General features: G+C 45.1%; 1 protein-coding gene across 2 annotated transcripts in view; it reads right to left on the bottom strand.

Annotated features, from left to right (window-relative positions):
* Positions 1–16,452, bottom strand: part of RXRA (retinoid X receptor alpha) — a 271,189-nt gene that overhangs the window by 220,076 nt on the left and 34,661 nt on the right. Inside the window, exon 2 of one of the 2 annotated variants that reach the window (XM_074294066.1) lies at positions 9,337–9,414. The exons of the other annotated variant lie outside the window; for it this stretch is intronic. Within the exon in view, the coding sequence (XP_074150167.1) occupies positions 9,337–9,414 (78 nt within the window). The remainder of the gene's footprint in view (positions 1–9,336; positions 9,415–16,452) is intronic. 2 annotated transcript variants of the gene reach the window in all.

Raw genomic sequence — 16,452 nt, 5'->3', positions numbered from 1 at the left:
GGGAAGGGAAAAATGAGAATAAATAGAAAAAAATATATAAGTTTAAAAAAAAGAAAAAGTGTCCACCAGATCATCTATTTCCTAACTCACCTTGAGGGGATGGGATGTAGTAGAATAACTGAAACTTAATTTTACAAGAATAGACAATTGCATCCGAAGTGTGCTGAAGTCTCCTGAACAAGAGAAGTGATTTTCAATGTGAGCATTTGCATCTCAGAAATTGGCAAATGTCATGATCAGGGCTTGATTTATTCATTGAGTGATTGTCATTCATCAGTACACCTTCTTCCTACTTTAGCTATTAAGTAGTTAGCCCACTCTCAAAGAAATGTCTACAAAGATCTAACTATTAAGCTCCAGAAGTCTTTGAAATCATTGTAGTCCAGTTCCTTCATTCCGCAGACAGGTAAACTGAGGCCCAGAGAAAGGAACTTGCCCTTGGTCACAGGTCACCTATATGGCAGCAACGGCAGTAGAACTTCAGGCTTCCTTACTCTTAAGTACCATGTGCTTCAATCCTATTACTTCTCAAAGGAAAATTGCCTGTTCCCAGTTTCTCCTACTGCCTTGGAGTTGTTATCCAAGAAAGGGAGGAAAAGCAAGAGGACCAGGTAGTCCACAACTTCATTTTCAGCTGCCCCCTTCAACCCTGGATTCAAGGCTGACTACATCTAATTGGCAGAGATACAGAGATACAGAACTAACTGACAGAGATACAGGGAAAAAATCAGGATCTAGGAATCCCAGCAGAAGTCAAACACTGGTTCCTGGACCTCCTCATGCGCAGAACGCTTTACAAATCCCGGAGTTCCTGGCCATGACAAGAACACAGGAATCTGGTGTCTGAGTCACCTGCGAACAAAGAGCCTGCTTCCCACCACAAGCGTATTACGGCCTGGTATACAAAGACACCCTCAAAAGCCAACTGTTGAGTGTGGCAGAGAGGTTTGGTTGGGGTGGCTTTATATAAATTCTTCTGGTTTCCTTCCTGCCCTGTTGCTGAGTCATGAATTCAGGGAGTCAAGTGTGACATTCCCCAGCTCCCTGAAGTATTATAACACAGAAAACCAAAGTAATGGTCTGGCCACAAGGTTCAGCATAAAGTAGGTTTGCATGATAGTTGTAGGCAGAGGTTAAAAGAGGAACACGGGCAAAGGAGGAGGAAGTAGTCACAAATTCCTAAAATTCTAGTATTCCAAAACTGAAGGAACCTTAGAACATCAAACATTAGAGTAGGAAGAGAACTTGCGAACATGCTACCACAAATATAAGGGATTTTTGTTTTACAGATGGGGAAATTCAAATCAAGAGAGAGGAAGGACCCTGTCCAAAGTAATGAAGATAAGTGGTCCTAAGTAGGATCATAGCAAGCCCGGCTCTCCTGACTCCTGGCATGGAGAAAAGTAAAGGTTCCCAGCCACCCTACAAATTCAACTCAACTCAACAAGCCTCACACACTTAACTGTGCAAGGCCTTGTGCAAGCCCAATGCTAGAAATGCAAAGATAAAATCAGATATACTTTTTGTCTTCAAGGAGCCTACTGTCTAATAGAGGACATAAGGCATGAATCTAAAAGACTAGAGTAAAATTAGGATATCACTGCAAGGAAAAGATTCCTGGTACTATCTAAACACATCAGTAGGAAAGGACATGGCAAGGATTTAGGGAGAAAAGATAGAAGGGAGGTAGACTGAACAACCATGCTGTTAGCAAACCCAAGGCCAGGAGCTTGGAAGGGAACCATCTATAACCATCCTTCACTCAAATCCACACTGTGGCCTGTGTAAGACAGATAGAAATCCTATAATTCAATAAAGTTCTACTGTAATAAAGCCACATTCAGCCCCAATTTCAGTTGATAGGGATAGAATTACCCAGACTCTAATCAAAGGATTAGCTGTTAAGTTAAATCTCTCTCTCTCTCTCTCTCTCTCTCTCTCTCTCTCTCTCTCTCTCTCTCTCTCTCTCTCTCTCTCTCTCTCTCTCTCTCTCTCTCTGTCTCTCTCTCTCTCTCTCTCTGTTTCTCTCTGTCTCTCTCTGTCTCTGTCTCTCTCTCTCTGTCTCTCTGTCTCTCTCTCTCTCTGTCTCTCTCTCTCTCTCTCTCTCTCTCTCTCTCTCTCTCTCTGTCTCTCTGTCTCTCTCTCTCTCTCTCTCTCTCTCTCTCTTACACACACACACATACACACATATCCGGGGAAAGCAGGTGCTCTCAACCTGTGTAAATATTACTGCCCTTTTTCATTCACATGAATAGGAAAGGTTATCATAGCTGGTGGAAATTGTTTTCTGATTGGTTAATCTGGAAGCAGGTAGGAGCTCCAGTAAAGAGAGCTGCCCACAGTATTCTCTAGATTTCTTCTCAGGTGTGGACTATAATCGGTTAAACCTTGAAAGGGCAGGTGTTTTAATTAGTATTAGAAATTAGGGTAACATTAACAGCTATCATAAGAATAATGATAACTCAGGATATTTTCTCCTATCCCACCACCCATATATTAACTTATTATTTCCTAGTGCCCAAGGCAAACTCAGTCCCCTCTTAAGAATGAAAAAAAAAAAAAAAAAAAAAAAAAAAAACCTGATTAGATTTCATTAAAAGTTACTGTTGTCTCGTCTCAAATCCCTCATTCTATTGATAAGGAAATTAAAGTCCAGAATGAGAAGCTGATGTGCCCCAGATCATACAGGAAGGAATCTTAGAAAGCTATAATGTCGGAACCGGGAGGAGCCTTAGAACATAGAATGCCAGATCTGAAAAGAAATTTAAGAGCATAAAATATTCATCCTGGATGGGATCTTAGTACACATAGCAACAAATCTAGAAGAGACTTCATTTAACATGTTTAATGTCAGAACTAAAAAAGTCCCTTAAAACAGACTATCTGAGCCAAATAGAACCCTGAACGTTGGAGCTGGTAAAGCACCAGGACACAGAACCTCTCCACCTGTCTGTATCGGAGCAGATCCGCCACCAGTGTTCTTTCCAGGGGAGTCCTCTCATTCCCATTCTAATTTTGTCTATCTGATCAGCACTGTGGTGGGGGCAGGGGGAAGAAGAGAGAAGACTTCATATTTGTCCTGATTTGTAAATCACTCTGGTGATCCCTGGATCAAAGGCCCTTAAGTAAGTGCTGAGTTTGGTAATTATTTTGCTTTGCCCTCAGTTAATGGGCCATAAACACAAAGGCTGAGGATGGGAGACCCACAGCAAGCGCCCTCATGATAGGGGCTGTGGAGCAGAACAGGTCAGCAGGCTGCTGCCCCAGAGGAAAAAGTTACTGGCCAAGCAACCTCCGAGAGCCTTGGGAGTAGCAGGGGCCAGAGATGAAAAGATCCCCAGATACACCTTCCTACACACACACACTCCCCTTATTGATTCCTACCCTGGCCACAGGGAACAAGTAGGGGGCTGTGGGCACCAGGTGAAAGCGCACCAGAGACCCCCTCCATCCCTGCAACCATGCAGGGGAAGTCAGTGGGGTCAGAGCAAAATACAACAGAGACAGCGTGTGCTGTTTATTCAGGTTCATAAATCAGCCCCCTGTCGATGCAGTGGGACTGACTGTCCCCTAAATCATTCGCCGTCCCGACATGTGGATAAACTACCCACAGCTAAGATCACAGCTGGCCTTCTTGCCTTGTTTGGAAGTGGCCCCTTTACACGAGGATTTCCTGAACACAAGCTCCCCCCCTTCACCAATCAGCCAGGATAGGAAGAGTGATGGATGGGCAGCTTCAGGGTCCTCTATACCTACAGGCCCAGCCTTCCCTAAAGACTCCTCCCTGCTCAAACACCACAAGAACTACAGAATACAACGTTTCACAACAGAATGAGACTGTAAAGTTCTGTAGTCACAGGATCAATCAAAAGTCTTTGATTAAATGCCTACTTAGGGCAGACATAAGATTATAGGTTTTAGATGTAAAAGAGACCTGAGAGATCATCCGGCATCCAAGGATATGGTTGGGAGGCTCTGGGCCTAGAATCAGGAAATCCCGAGTTCAAATCCAATTTCAGATACTTTTGGGCAAGTCATGTAACTACTAACTGTCTCAGTTGCTTAAATATAAAATGGGAATAATAATAACACTTATTTTCCCAGGGTTGCTGTGAGAATCAAATGAAATACAATTGTAAAGAGCTTAGTACCGTGCATGACTTATAGTAAGTACTATGAAAATGTTAGTTATTGTGACTATTATTACTATTATCACTATTATTACAACAGCCCACTAGGTTGTTTTTGAAGACCAAATTAGATCTTTGTAAAAAGCACTTAACATAATGCTTTGGACATAGTAGGCCCTGTATAAATGATTGTTCCCTTCCCCTTCCTCTTCCTCTTCCCCTCTCTCTTCTATGGAAAGACTTCAGGGAGTCCATGAAGTTCAGTGGGGGAAAAAGTTTCATCTTTATCTTCGCTAACTTGTTATTAAAATTTGGTATTTCCTTCTGTTTTGAATTTTTTTAAATTATTTTGAGAAGGGGTCCATATACTTCACCAGCCAAGACCATAACAAAAAAAGGTTAAAAACGCCTAATCTAATCCAAAGATTTTTTTTAATAGAAAAGTTGTGTGCCTTGCCCACTGTGCCACAGTTAGTGACAGCCAGAACTCCAAGTCAAGCCTCTCATGGATTCAGCTCACCTCGGATGCTTCCAACCTATGAAAACTAGAATAAGTCACCCCAAAGAGTCCAGCTTCACGGTCCCGGGGGTACCCAGTTCTGGACTTAAGCTCTGACTCCAGGCATGTGCTCTCTTCAGTGCCCACCCTGCCTCGGACTTACTTATTATGGGACATCTGGAGTTAGTTCTCATTTCCCCACACCCCCCAGAGCAGAGCCAGGTATATAAGCAAGCCTGCCAACAGACTACTCTTTCCCCAGGATGTGCCCCCACACCCGAAGGTGGCCCCAGCTCTGTCTCCGCTCCTCTCCAAAGCCGCCTCAGGTCCCAGAGACAGGGTGGTACTGACACTAGCTAGGTGGCCGCCAGAGGCAGACAGCGGCACAGCTTTGCCAACCGCTTTCCCGGGCCTGGAAGTGTGGGGCAAAAAAGGGAGAAGGGGCAATATCCGAGCGCGTCCTTCTGCTTCACCGCAGGCCCTACAATTATCTCGCTGGGCACAGAAGACTCCCAAGGATGGCTCTTTGGTTCACACCCGTTGGCCCTTTCTCCAGGGATGACTCCAGAGGCCACAGCCCTATTCCCATGCTGGGGCTCAGTGTCCCTTTATGAAGGCAGAGGGAGGGAGGGCGGGCACATGTGTATGCCGGGTCCCGGAGCTGTCCCTAAGGGCCTTGCTGGAGTCCCTGGATGCCAGGCCCAGACGGCCCAGCCCAGCGGCTCCCAAGGACTCAGGTGGACACTCCCCCTCCAGACATTCAAGTTACTGTTTGGCTTCCTTGCTGTTGTTTATAGTAACCCGGGAAAGCTTTAATTCCTATTTCCCTGCCAACTTTCACATTTTCCTACTCCCGCCCTACACACTTGGGCTCTGTTATTCTAGGCCTGCTCCAGGCCGCTCAGGCTCCCATTCCCGGCTCCGCACACTGGCTGCTTCCTCGCAGGCACCAGACGGTGCACCCCGGTTTATTTTTGTAGGATCCTGCAGGAGCCCTGGCTCTGTCTCGTTCTGTTGAGGGTCTGAGTCTGGGGCCTCCTTGGGATAGCAAAGGCCAGAAGGAATTTGGCAATGAAAAAAAAAAAAAAAAAAAAAAAACCAGTTTGAAAAAACTTAAAGCAAATTCCAGTTAGAGACTGAGAAGATCTGGCTCCTTCTCAATCTCTAACTAGCCAAGGGGACAGCACCAGAGACCACAGGGGAGAAGGCAACTTGGCTAGAAACACAGACAGGTACAATTCAATGAAAGTTCCTTCTCTGTACAAGACACTAGGCTAGCCAATGATGGAAGGAGAGGAGCCCTGGCTTAAGAAGTCCTCTTGTTACTAGTGTACATATAGGGGCCAACGTGGATTCAGGTAAGTATAGTCAGAAATAATTAGGACAAGAAAGGAAGTACTGACTGATAACTGGGGGGGGGGGGGGAGGGAAGGAAAGAATTTACACAAGACCTGCCAACAAGGAAGTTAACATCTCAGCTGAGCGCTCAACAAAAATTCTGAGAGGTCGAGATGACAAGGAATGGATTCTAGCAATAGGGAATAGCTTCTGTAAATGTCAAAGGGATCAAGTTTGGTGAATATCCAGTATTCCCATTTGGCTAAAGACATACAGTTTATAAAGGAAAGTAATCTAAAATTAAGGGGGGAACGATAGATGGGGGGCAGATTGTAAAGGATCTCAAATAACAAGCTAAAGTTTATGTCATATACAATAGGCAAGGGGAAATCCATTAAAGATTTTTGATCAGGAGAAATTACATGGTCAGGTCTGTATCTTAAGATAATTTTGACAGCTGTATGTAATGGGGGAGCTACAACCAGAAGAAAGGGTAAGATATTTACTGCTACTCTGTGACCTTGGGCAAAAGACTTAGTCTCTCAAGGTCTCAGTTCTCTCATCTATAACATAAGAGAGTTGTGCCTGACTGTCACTAAGGTCCTTTCCTGCTCTGAGTCTCTGCTCCTGTGAAGTAGGCAGGGCAAATGTTATTTTTCCCATGAAGGGAAGAAGAGATGAAAGAAAGGAGAGAAAAGAAAGAGACAAAGAAGGAAGGAAAGGAAGGAGGGAGAGAAAGAATGAAAAGGGAGAGAGAGATAAACAAAATAAAAAAGGAAGGAAGGAACAAACAAACAAACAAATACCTATCTCAGGTTCTACAGATCATTAGCGACAGAGAGTAGAATTCTCTGAGATAAAGTTGAAAACACACCAAACAGTAATAAATGCTAGATGACTGACAATAGACAGCATGGGTCAGACCAAACATAGATTACTGGATTCAATTCTTCAAGTTTCATTTTAGGAAAGCCATTTTTTTTTATTGTTGTTCATCTTTCATTATCAAAGGTCATTAATTAGTTAATTAATAGGCTGAGGAGCATACACAGGAGGCTGACGTGTTGGTGAAGAACCAGAAGATTCCTCTCCAGTATTCCATCCCTGAAGAAAAGGTTTGGTAAGCTTTGTGGTGAGGCAGTACATACTGATATGATGGGAAGAGAGCTCTATTTGACACTAGAAATCTTACGTTCAAATCACAGCCCTTCTACTGGGGAAAGTCATCTAGGCAATAATAATAGCCTAGAATAGTTATACTATGCTTTTAGGTTTATAAAATGCTTGCTTAGATATGGTTTGGAATCAATTGCCTCCAAGGCCCCTCCAACTCTTTTCAAAGAATACCTAACCTTCTCTGCCTTCTTCTTCCCATTCTATCCTCTTTTTTTAATGAACGAATAAGCTTGTCATGGACTGTGTCAGACACTGGTGACACAAATCCTTTAAAGGAAATAGTACCTACCCACAAGGATCTTACAATCTAATGGGCAATAAGTACTCCTATAAGCCTGCAGAGAATAAATATAAAGGGAGACTTAGGGGGAAGGGAGATTCCTAGCAGTTGAGGGGCTTCAAAAAAGCTTCCACACAAGCTGATGCAATTTAAATTGCTCCTTAAAGAGAGAGATTTTGTGAAAAGAGGTAAGAAGGAAGGGCATTCCTTTTCCCTTTTCAGTTATCCACAAACTCAGATGAATTTATTTTTAAGACCACAAGCAACTTTTCTGTGGGTTAATCACAGTTGGTATCAAAGAGAAGGAAGATGTGATGATAAATTATAATAATTTTACGATCATATACTGATTAGCTTTTCAAATCACTTCTAATGTGTTTTTTAATACTGCAACCACATGATGATACTTTGAAGTCAATCTTAGAGCAGGTACTGTGATTCTCATTTGACAAATGAGGAAACTGAGGTCCATAGTAAGTGAATGGATAGAACTCCGGGGTCTCGGGCTCTTTGCACTCCCCTAGACTTGCTGCTGAATCAATCAATGCCTCATAAATAGAAGAGAATAAAAATGGCCATTATTAAAAACTAAGAATCCTCCCCAGAGCCTATTCCTAATGAGAAGAGGCTCTGGCCGGTCCCACCTGGGTTGGGTCCCCACATCCCTGCCCCACCCCACCCCATTCTCCTCCCACTCCCCCAGTCCCTCTCTGCCAAAGCTGCTTTCCCTGAGGGAATACGCAAGGAAGGAGAGATCCTACTCTCTTGGCTGCAACCTGGCAGAGGCTGCAGGTTGGCAGGTACCCGCTTCTTCCTGCCAGGAACTGAGCAATTGTCAGCTGCCCGGGGCGCTGGGGCAGACCTGGTGGCAAGCAGGTTGTACTCTAGGCTCACCAGGGTGAGAAAGGCTCCAGCTGAGATGGGAGCTCACACTCCCTGCCCTGGTGACTGCCGGGCTCTGCAGTAGCTTCCTAAAAGCACCCTGTGCCCATGTCGTCTCCCGTCTCCCAAAGTTCACAAGACTCCCCATGCTATGGGGAGAAGGGACCCACCAGCCATACTGTGGGGAGAAGGGACCCACCAGCCATACTCTGGGGAGAAGGGACCCCACGGTAAGGTCCAAAACCCCAGAACATGCAGGTTGGGGCTAGAAGAGACAGGGGAGAATCACAAGGCCGTTCATTTCAAGCTGGAAGAGATTGTAGGAGCAAATTCAGGCTCAGAGAGGTTGATGCTACAATATTACAGAACATGAAATATCAGAGAAGGAAGGAACCTGAGAACATCAAAGGCTAACAAGAACAGGGATCTAAGAAAATAAAATGGTAGAAAATATGACAGAAGGGACCTTAAAGGCTGTCTGGTCCAACTTCCCCACATTGGATAGGCTATAAAACTGAGAATTACGAGAGGGAGAGGGGGCGAGAGGAAATGGCCTGAAATTGGAGTGACAGGGCTCAGGTCTCTTCAGGGCAAAGCTGCTTCCATTGCCTTGTGCCACCTCTTATGAGGGGGCCCATTGCCTGAGCTATCCTAATACACTGAAATCCCTTCAGGTGCCATGCCCCCTACCCAGCCCCATCTGCCCTTGGGAGCATCAGAGTTAGCAGAGAGACACTAAGGGGGGGATGAGATAACTAAATCCAGAGTTGCTAAATCAGAGTCAATTGAGATGTAAAAATAAAAAATAAATGTTTTTAAATGGTTCTTTTGTTTTCCTTCTCTACACAAAACCATCAATCTCAAGGATCTAGGAGGGAAAAAAAATGGCTCCCATCAAGAGTCCTTTCCTTCTTAGGGAAAGTGGAGAGTCTACCATCCTCCCAGCTTCCTCTCTCCATTGGGTCCCACCATTTATTTTTATTATTCCATTTAACAACATTCCCTCCCCCCTTTGCCCTTGACCAACTTGCCTAAGCCCAGTCCTGGTGAAGATGGACCTGACTCTCTTGAGAAGCAAGGGCTGCTGCTGAATGGAATGAGGCTGCCTCCTGGAATAAAGCAGAGAACACAGACCTATCCTTGAGACTGGATTAATTTTTCTATTGTATTCTGTGGTGCAAGGGCTTGCCTGGGATTCACATAAAGAATTTAAGGAATAAATCCTGTGCTCCAGCTCAGCAGTGCAATTCCATCCACATACCCAGGTTCTCTTAACTTATTTCCCCACCCCAATTCACAGCTTGTCTTTGAAAGGAGTTCATGGACTCATTGATACTGTCATGTGTGCCTTTTAAAGCTTACCATTTTATCCCCACACCCCCGTTTCTCAATGGTGACATTGGGTCAGCTAGTAGTGCTATATCTAGATAGAGAGTGTAGGGCCTGGAGTCCTGAAGAACTGGATTTCCTGAGTTCAAATCAGCCCTCAGACACTGTATGACCTTAATCCTGTTTCCCTCAGTTTCTTCATCTGTAAAATGAGCCAAAGAAGGAAATGGCAAACTGTACTAGTACCTTTGCCAAGAACACCCCCAAATGGAGTCAGGAAGAGCCTGACATGACTGAAAGAACCATACAAATGTGACATTGCCAGGCGTTATTTGGCATAAGCTACGGGAATATGCTCTAATAGTAGAATTTCAGGCACCCCCTAGCTGGGGGCGGGGAAGGAAGAAGCGATCAATCTTCCCCATGATTCTGAAATGGCAGCTAGCCATTTTTCAACTTACAACTAAGGCCAGGAATGCCTGCTCATGGCAGGCATGGCAAGAGTTTTGGGGGATCCTCAGGCACCCAAGGCCCTCATTCCAAGCTTTTACCCTCACAGGTTAACACCTCAGAGTGTTCTACCATTCTTGTACAAAGGAGCATCAGAGAGACAAACTACCCAGAGGTCGGGACTAGGAGTCAGGAGGCCTGTTCCACACAGGACTCTAATTTCGGCTTTTTCACAGACAAGAGGACTGAAAGCTAGAAGGGACCTGAGATGTCATCCAGAAGAACCCTAATCCCAACATTTTACATCTAAGAGGTAGCCAGGATCACAGGATCATCCAGCAAGGGACTTCTGTTGCATTTAGTCCAAGCCCCTTGTCCTAATGATAAGCAAATTAAAAGGGAATAATATTAAGTGATTTGACAAGCAGAGTCAGAAGAGGAATTTTTCACCCAATATTCTCTAAGGTCCCTTGAAAGGTATTGAGGTATGGCACTGGGAGTCAGAAGATCTGGGTTCAAAGATCTTACTTCTGAAAACTATTACTTTGGGAAAATCAATTTACCTTATTTCCCCATCTGTAAAACAAGCAGGTTAGACTAGATGGAGGATGCTTTTTGTGCCTCAGTTTCCTCATCTGTAAAAAAGAGTAAGTTAGGCTTGAAGACCCCGAGATCCCTTCCCACTACAAGCCCTATAACCCTGAGAGCCTGCCAGCTCTGACAAGGTGTGATTCTAGGACCATGATTTTCGCCGTGGTCAGGGAAGGGGAGAGGGGCACAGGAACAATAAATACTCCCACAAGCTATGCTGGGAAGAATTTCCCATGAATCTCCTCTCCTCTCCTGGGAGCCGCCCTAAATTCCCCTCCTGTGGCCTTGATGTTTCCCGCTCCCCTCCCCTCCTCCTCCCCATTTGCCCGCTGTGAACCAGAGATAGCCAACAATGTGGTGGAAGGATTGATAGCTATGCTGGACTCCACTGGGGTTTCTGGGAGAGCCTTTGCTGGCCGAGCCCTGGAATGCTGCGCCTGACGCGTCCCCTGGGAACATGACGTTCCCGCTCTGATCCAAATACCCGAGCCCCAAAGTCTCTTCCCAAGTAAGTGCTCCCGAGACCCAGGTCATGGGTTCGAGCGTGAGTCACCAGCGGTCTTTGTTCCATGAGCTAATACTACGTCTCTAAACGCAGACAAAACGTCTTGCCTATGGGCTTCCTTGATCATGAAGAGAAACAAGTTTAAAAAAAAAAAAAAAAAAAAAAAGCATAGATGGTAAGCCATAATCTACAGATTCCTGATATAAAGCTCTTTTTTCCTTTCTTTTCTTCCCCCTCACCTTCAGGAGACTGAAAGAAAAACTATGAAAGACCTCCAGGATGCAAGTCAAAAGACATGAATTACCAGGACAGTGACTTCTCTCTGGGTCTCTCAGTTTCCTGATCTGCAAAATGTTGGGTTGGTTGGCTTGGCTCTAACTTCTGTTAGATCCTCGGTTAAATAGGGCTACTTATTGCCTGTGTCACACTCTTCTGGCTCTATTTTGAGGTAAAATGTCCTGGCCATTAGGATGAAATGCACAGAAAGCGAAATGAGTGCATTAAGAGTTATTAGCTTTTGGGGGGGGCAGCAGGTGACAAAGTAGATAGACAAATGGGAACTCAAGTCAAGCAGGCCTGAGCTGAAATCCTGCCTCAGACACTACATACCTGGATAATTCCATAAGCTTCAGTTTCCTTAATTATCAAAAGTAGGTACTTCCCAGGTTTGCTATGAGGATCAAATGAGATAATATTGGTAAGACTCTAAGTCCAGCGCCCAGATCATAGCAGGTGCTCTATTGCAGTAGTTATTTATTAATACTTGCTCCCTTCCCCTTCCTCCCCTTTTTTTGTGTCCCTGGACTCCCAAGGAAGTTTTGTGAAGCCTCCGACCCTCTTTCTCAGAATGCTGTATTTAAATACATAAAAGATAGAGCATTACCAAAGAGACCAACTATACTGAAATAGTTATCAGAACGCTTTAAGTATAAAACCAAGGTTAAGAACCCCTACAAGGCCACAGACTGGCTGATTAGAGAATATAACGGCCTGGCCTCCTCAGATTTTGTTACAGAAGGAGTCCTCGAGATCTAGCCCAACCTCTCCTTTTATGGATAAGAAAGCGGAAGTGACCAGACCAAGGCCACAACCGATAGTTAAGTAGCAGTCTGGACTCTAATCAGTCAGCTAGTCCACAAGCTTTTATCTAACCCATGTCTTCTCTCTCCAAGATGTACTTTTGGTTCATGGTCCCACTTTAAGATTAGAGCCCAAACTTTCAAGTGTCTCTGAGGGGAAACTTTAGGCAACTCTTAATCTCCTTTGGGCCTCATTTCCCTCCTCTGTAACATGAGGAGGTTGGAAAAAAACAGCCCCTATTCCTTGCAGCTCCAGAGGCAGAGAGCCCGGATTTAAATCAAGGCCCACTGAGCAACTCTTCACTGCATCTCAGTTCCCCCAGCAGAGCTCTAAAGAGGAGCTTGCACACATTCTGGCCCGAGTGCTCCCTGATAAATAGGCCTCGTGGACTTTCACCCCCAAATGATACTCCTCATCATTGCTAATGGCCTGACAATCCATTTTCAGGGAAGCAGCAACCCCCGCCCCGACAAAATGAAGCCATCTCTGACACTGCCAGGAAAGGGGGGAGGGGGGCCCAAATAATGAGAAAGAGTTCTTGCAAAATTCAAACTGCAGAGCCAGCCTCAGGAATAGAAGAGGTCACTAATGGAAGAAGGAAGGCACAGTTGGAATCCACAAAGGAAAAAATGGAAAAAACTATTCAGGAAGCATCGCTCCATTTCTTATCCTTCCCCGGGGAACAGACGACTCTCCTCAGAGACCTGCAAGTCCCCTTATCTGTCTTCTGCTTCATGTGCCTTCCTCTCCCAAGAGACCCCATATCACAGCTAAACAGCCCTCCTCCTTCAGCCTCCATCAGCACCTCTCTCCATTAATCAGCAAGTGGAGAGAAGGGTTGGGGGAGGGGGTGGTCACCACTGGGCAGTGTCCACAGTCCCACCCACTGAAGGCAGAGTGGGCCTGTCATTGTCTCAGAGGCCCACTGCTTGTAGTCTAACTCCATAGCTCTCAGCAGCCGAGTGAGGGTGGGACAGCCCTGTCCCTCCTTCCCCAAATGATGACCACGTGAATTCCAGCCTGGGTTGGCCAAGCTGCTGGACATGAGTGTGGAGGCAGAAACAAAATGGAAAAATCTGAGAAAAAGACACCCACGGTTTGGATGGGCCTGAAGTCTTCTCCCTGCTCCAAGGTGGAAGAGAAGGAACCGAACAATCCTGGAGCCTCTGGAGCTCTGGGATTCTCCCAGGACAGAGTAGGATGTCTTTCCCTCTCAGGCCTCAGGTGCAGGAAGGAGGGCCCAAAAGTGAAAAATCGAGGAAGACACAAGGAGGGCGCTTCAAACCAAAGCTCTCTTTGGAGTCCGACCCAGATTCTCCAGGGCTCCTTTGTCTTGGCTGCTGAGACCTGACCAAGGAGACCAATTACAGGAGGAGAAAACAATGCTTCTCCTCCTGACAATGACCCTATTGTTCTCAGAAAAGGATGCCTGTACCGAGGCTGGCTGGAAAACATTATTAACCAACAGCAGACTGAGGGGTTGTGGGGGGACAGAGGGAACACGGGCAGTGAAAAATTGAAAGAGCCGACAACATAGCCGGGACGACCCTGGCTGGGCCCGCGGCCCGGGGTTGCAGCAGGCTCCCTCACTTCTCTGCTGATTTCCCTGGCCCCGTCCCTGCTGATCTGGTTTCTGCCCCTTCCCCAGGGAGGCTATCGCAAAGCTTTCATTCCTTTTGCCACTAAGACACTCTAGCCTCCACCTGGCCAGAATGTAACTCTGCTGACCAGAAAAGGAGACCAAAGGCAGGGGGAAAGGGGAGAGCTGGCCGCATGGCCCAGAAACAGCCCAACTCGGACTTAGCAGAAATCTCTGAGCTGCTGGCTTACTTCTGAATTCTTTTTTTTCTTCTCAACCTTATTAGCCACAACCGTGATTAAGGGTCTGGAAGTATTATCATTAGCCATTCAAGGAAACAAAATAATTGTTGGTGGGTAGATAAGTCAGGACAATTTATTATGTATAGTGTAGCCACTGATAACCAGGTTCCCTGCTACTTTTTACCTAATGGAAGATTCTGGGCCCCACGATGCAGTGTGAGGTGAGAGAGGCACAAAGAAGGCCACTTTGTGAAAGAGATCTGGGCTGGCTGCAGAGGACCACCGGGCAAGCAAGACTGGAGAACTTATAGAGAAGTTTTGTCCAGACCTTTTGCAGAGAATATGGACCCCAAGATCACAGCAGCCACAAGGCAACACCAATAACATCAGTTTCTTTTATTTTTATGGATCCACACGCAAGCCAGAAAGGATGCGCCAAAAATAAGGCCATCTGGAAATGTGTTAATCTTCCAGGTATTACTACTTTTAAAGTTCACTGTTAAGGGAGGGCGGCTTATAGATTTATTCCTTCTTTTGCAAAAAAAGAATCTTAACCAGATTTAAGTTCATGTCTTGCTAAAGGTCCTTCAGATTTTGATCCCTTATCCTCTCTGTCTCTCCCCCCCCCCACTCTCTCCATCTCTGTCTCTTCCCCCATCTGTCTCTCTCTCTCTCCTCCTCTCCCCTTCCCTCCCTTTCTTCCTTCCCCTCCCTACTCCTTCTCTGTTTCTCTTATTTCCCCCCTTTTACACACTCACACACACAAAACCCCTTTCAACATACCTGAATGGTAAACAAAACATAATTCTTCTACAACTGCAACCCCTTTTAAGCAATTCCTGACATTTTATAATGAGTTTTTACAGGAGGTCAACCAGCCAGGCCTAGAGCTAGAGGACTCCACACAATAGTTCAATTAATCAACAAGCATTTATTAAATGTGTAGATGTTCCAGGCACTAGAAAGGAAACCACAGCCTACCCTCAAGGAACTTACATAACACTGGAAATGCCAACGTTTTCGAGTATACAGAGGATGTGTACAAAATAAACAGAATAAAGTTCTTGGAGATGTGCTCGACCTTGGAAGGACCATTAGAGACTTGCTGAAGAAGGTGGTGTTCCTGGAAGGAACCCAAAGATTCCAAGAGCCAGGGGAAGACAAAACAGACGAGCAAAGGCACAGAGATGGCAGATCAGCAAGCCAGCAGGGCTGAAACAAAGAGTCTGGATTTGGGCGTGGGCCAGGCCATGTGACCCAGCACCCAAGGTCTTGTAGCTCCCTACTGACTTATCACGGTCATTCTATTTCTCCCATTGGCCTAGCATAGTACTCTACATAAAGCAGGTGCTTCATAAATGCTTGCAGCATCAAAGCGAATTGAAAACCACTCTGTAAAAGATCCAGAGCTCTGCCTAAAGAACAGGGGAAAAGGAGCTGATTCAGCCTCCCAGAAGAAATGGACATGAGAGTTGCTGCTGTTCTTGCTGATTTAAGGAATCTGAAGATATTATTCTGGATTGCAGGATTTCAGCTTTACCTATTCACTTCTCATCAAAAGCGGAGAAGGAAATTCCAAAGGCAAACACAAACAGGTTGATGGGGTCTAGCAAAGATCATTGAGCTGAAAGTCACTTTGATAGTCCAACAATTTTAACTTCCCCCCTCTCTGTGCCTCAGTTTCTTCATCTGTTGCAATAAGATACCTGGTGCTTAACCAGGCAAAACAAAACGTGAACCTAGCAAATTGCTACCGCACAATTCTAAAACTAAACATTTTCAGCACTATAATTGGTAACTTCCCTAAAAGATTAACTCCAATTTATTTTGTATGTCTCTTATATACATATAGCTGTTTACATTTTGTCTCCTTCGCTAGAATGTGCGCCCCTTGAGAGTGGGCTTAGCACAATGCCCTGAACATAATAGGTGCTTAATAAATGCTTGTTAACTTCACTTGTGACTATCATTAATATATGTGCATTAATTAATTAATTAATAGTAATATGTACATGCAAGAAATATCATGCATTCAAACAAAACTGCCACATTTCTGATAAGAACAGTTTGACGGTGGGGGGCTACAGGAACGAATAGCCAGGAAGGGAGGAAAAATCATGGGTCTTTAAATACCTGAAAGGTTGGTATGTGAAAAACAAATTAAATTTATTCTGCATGGAATCAAAGGAAAAACTAGGACCAGTAAATATAAGTTGGGACCCACTGCAGCTTCCTCAATCTAAGAATTCTCTGATACACAGAATTAACCCAAAATGGAATGGGCTGTCTGCATCATGAAGTAAGGAATGATTTCCACTTCATTCCTGCCCATCCTTAGAGGCTTTCAAACAAAGGCTGGACAAGTGATGGT

This window comes from Sminthopsis crassicaudata, chromosome 2, assembly GCF_048593235.1.
Source record: "Sminthopsis crassicaudata isolate SCR6 chromosome 2, ASM4859323v1, whole genome shotgun sequence".
Classification (NCBI taxonomy): Eukaryota; Metazoa; Chordata; class Mammalia; order Dasyuromorphia; family Dasyuridae; genus Sminthopsis; species Sminthopsis crassicaudata.
The sequence above is the reverse complement of the archived record's forward strand: the minus strand, read 5'-3'. Positions and strand labels throughout refer to the sequence as shown.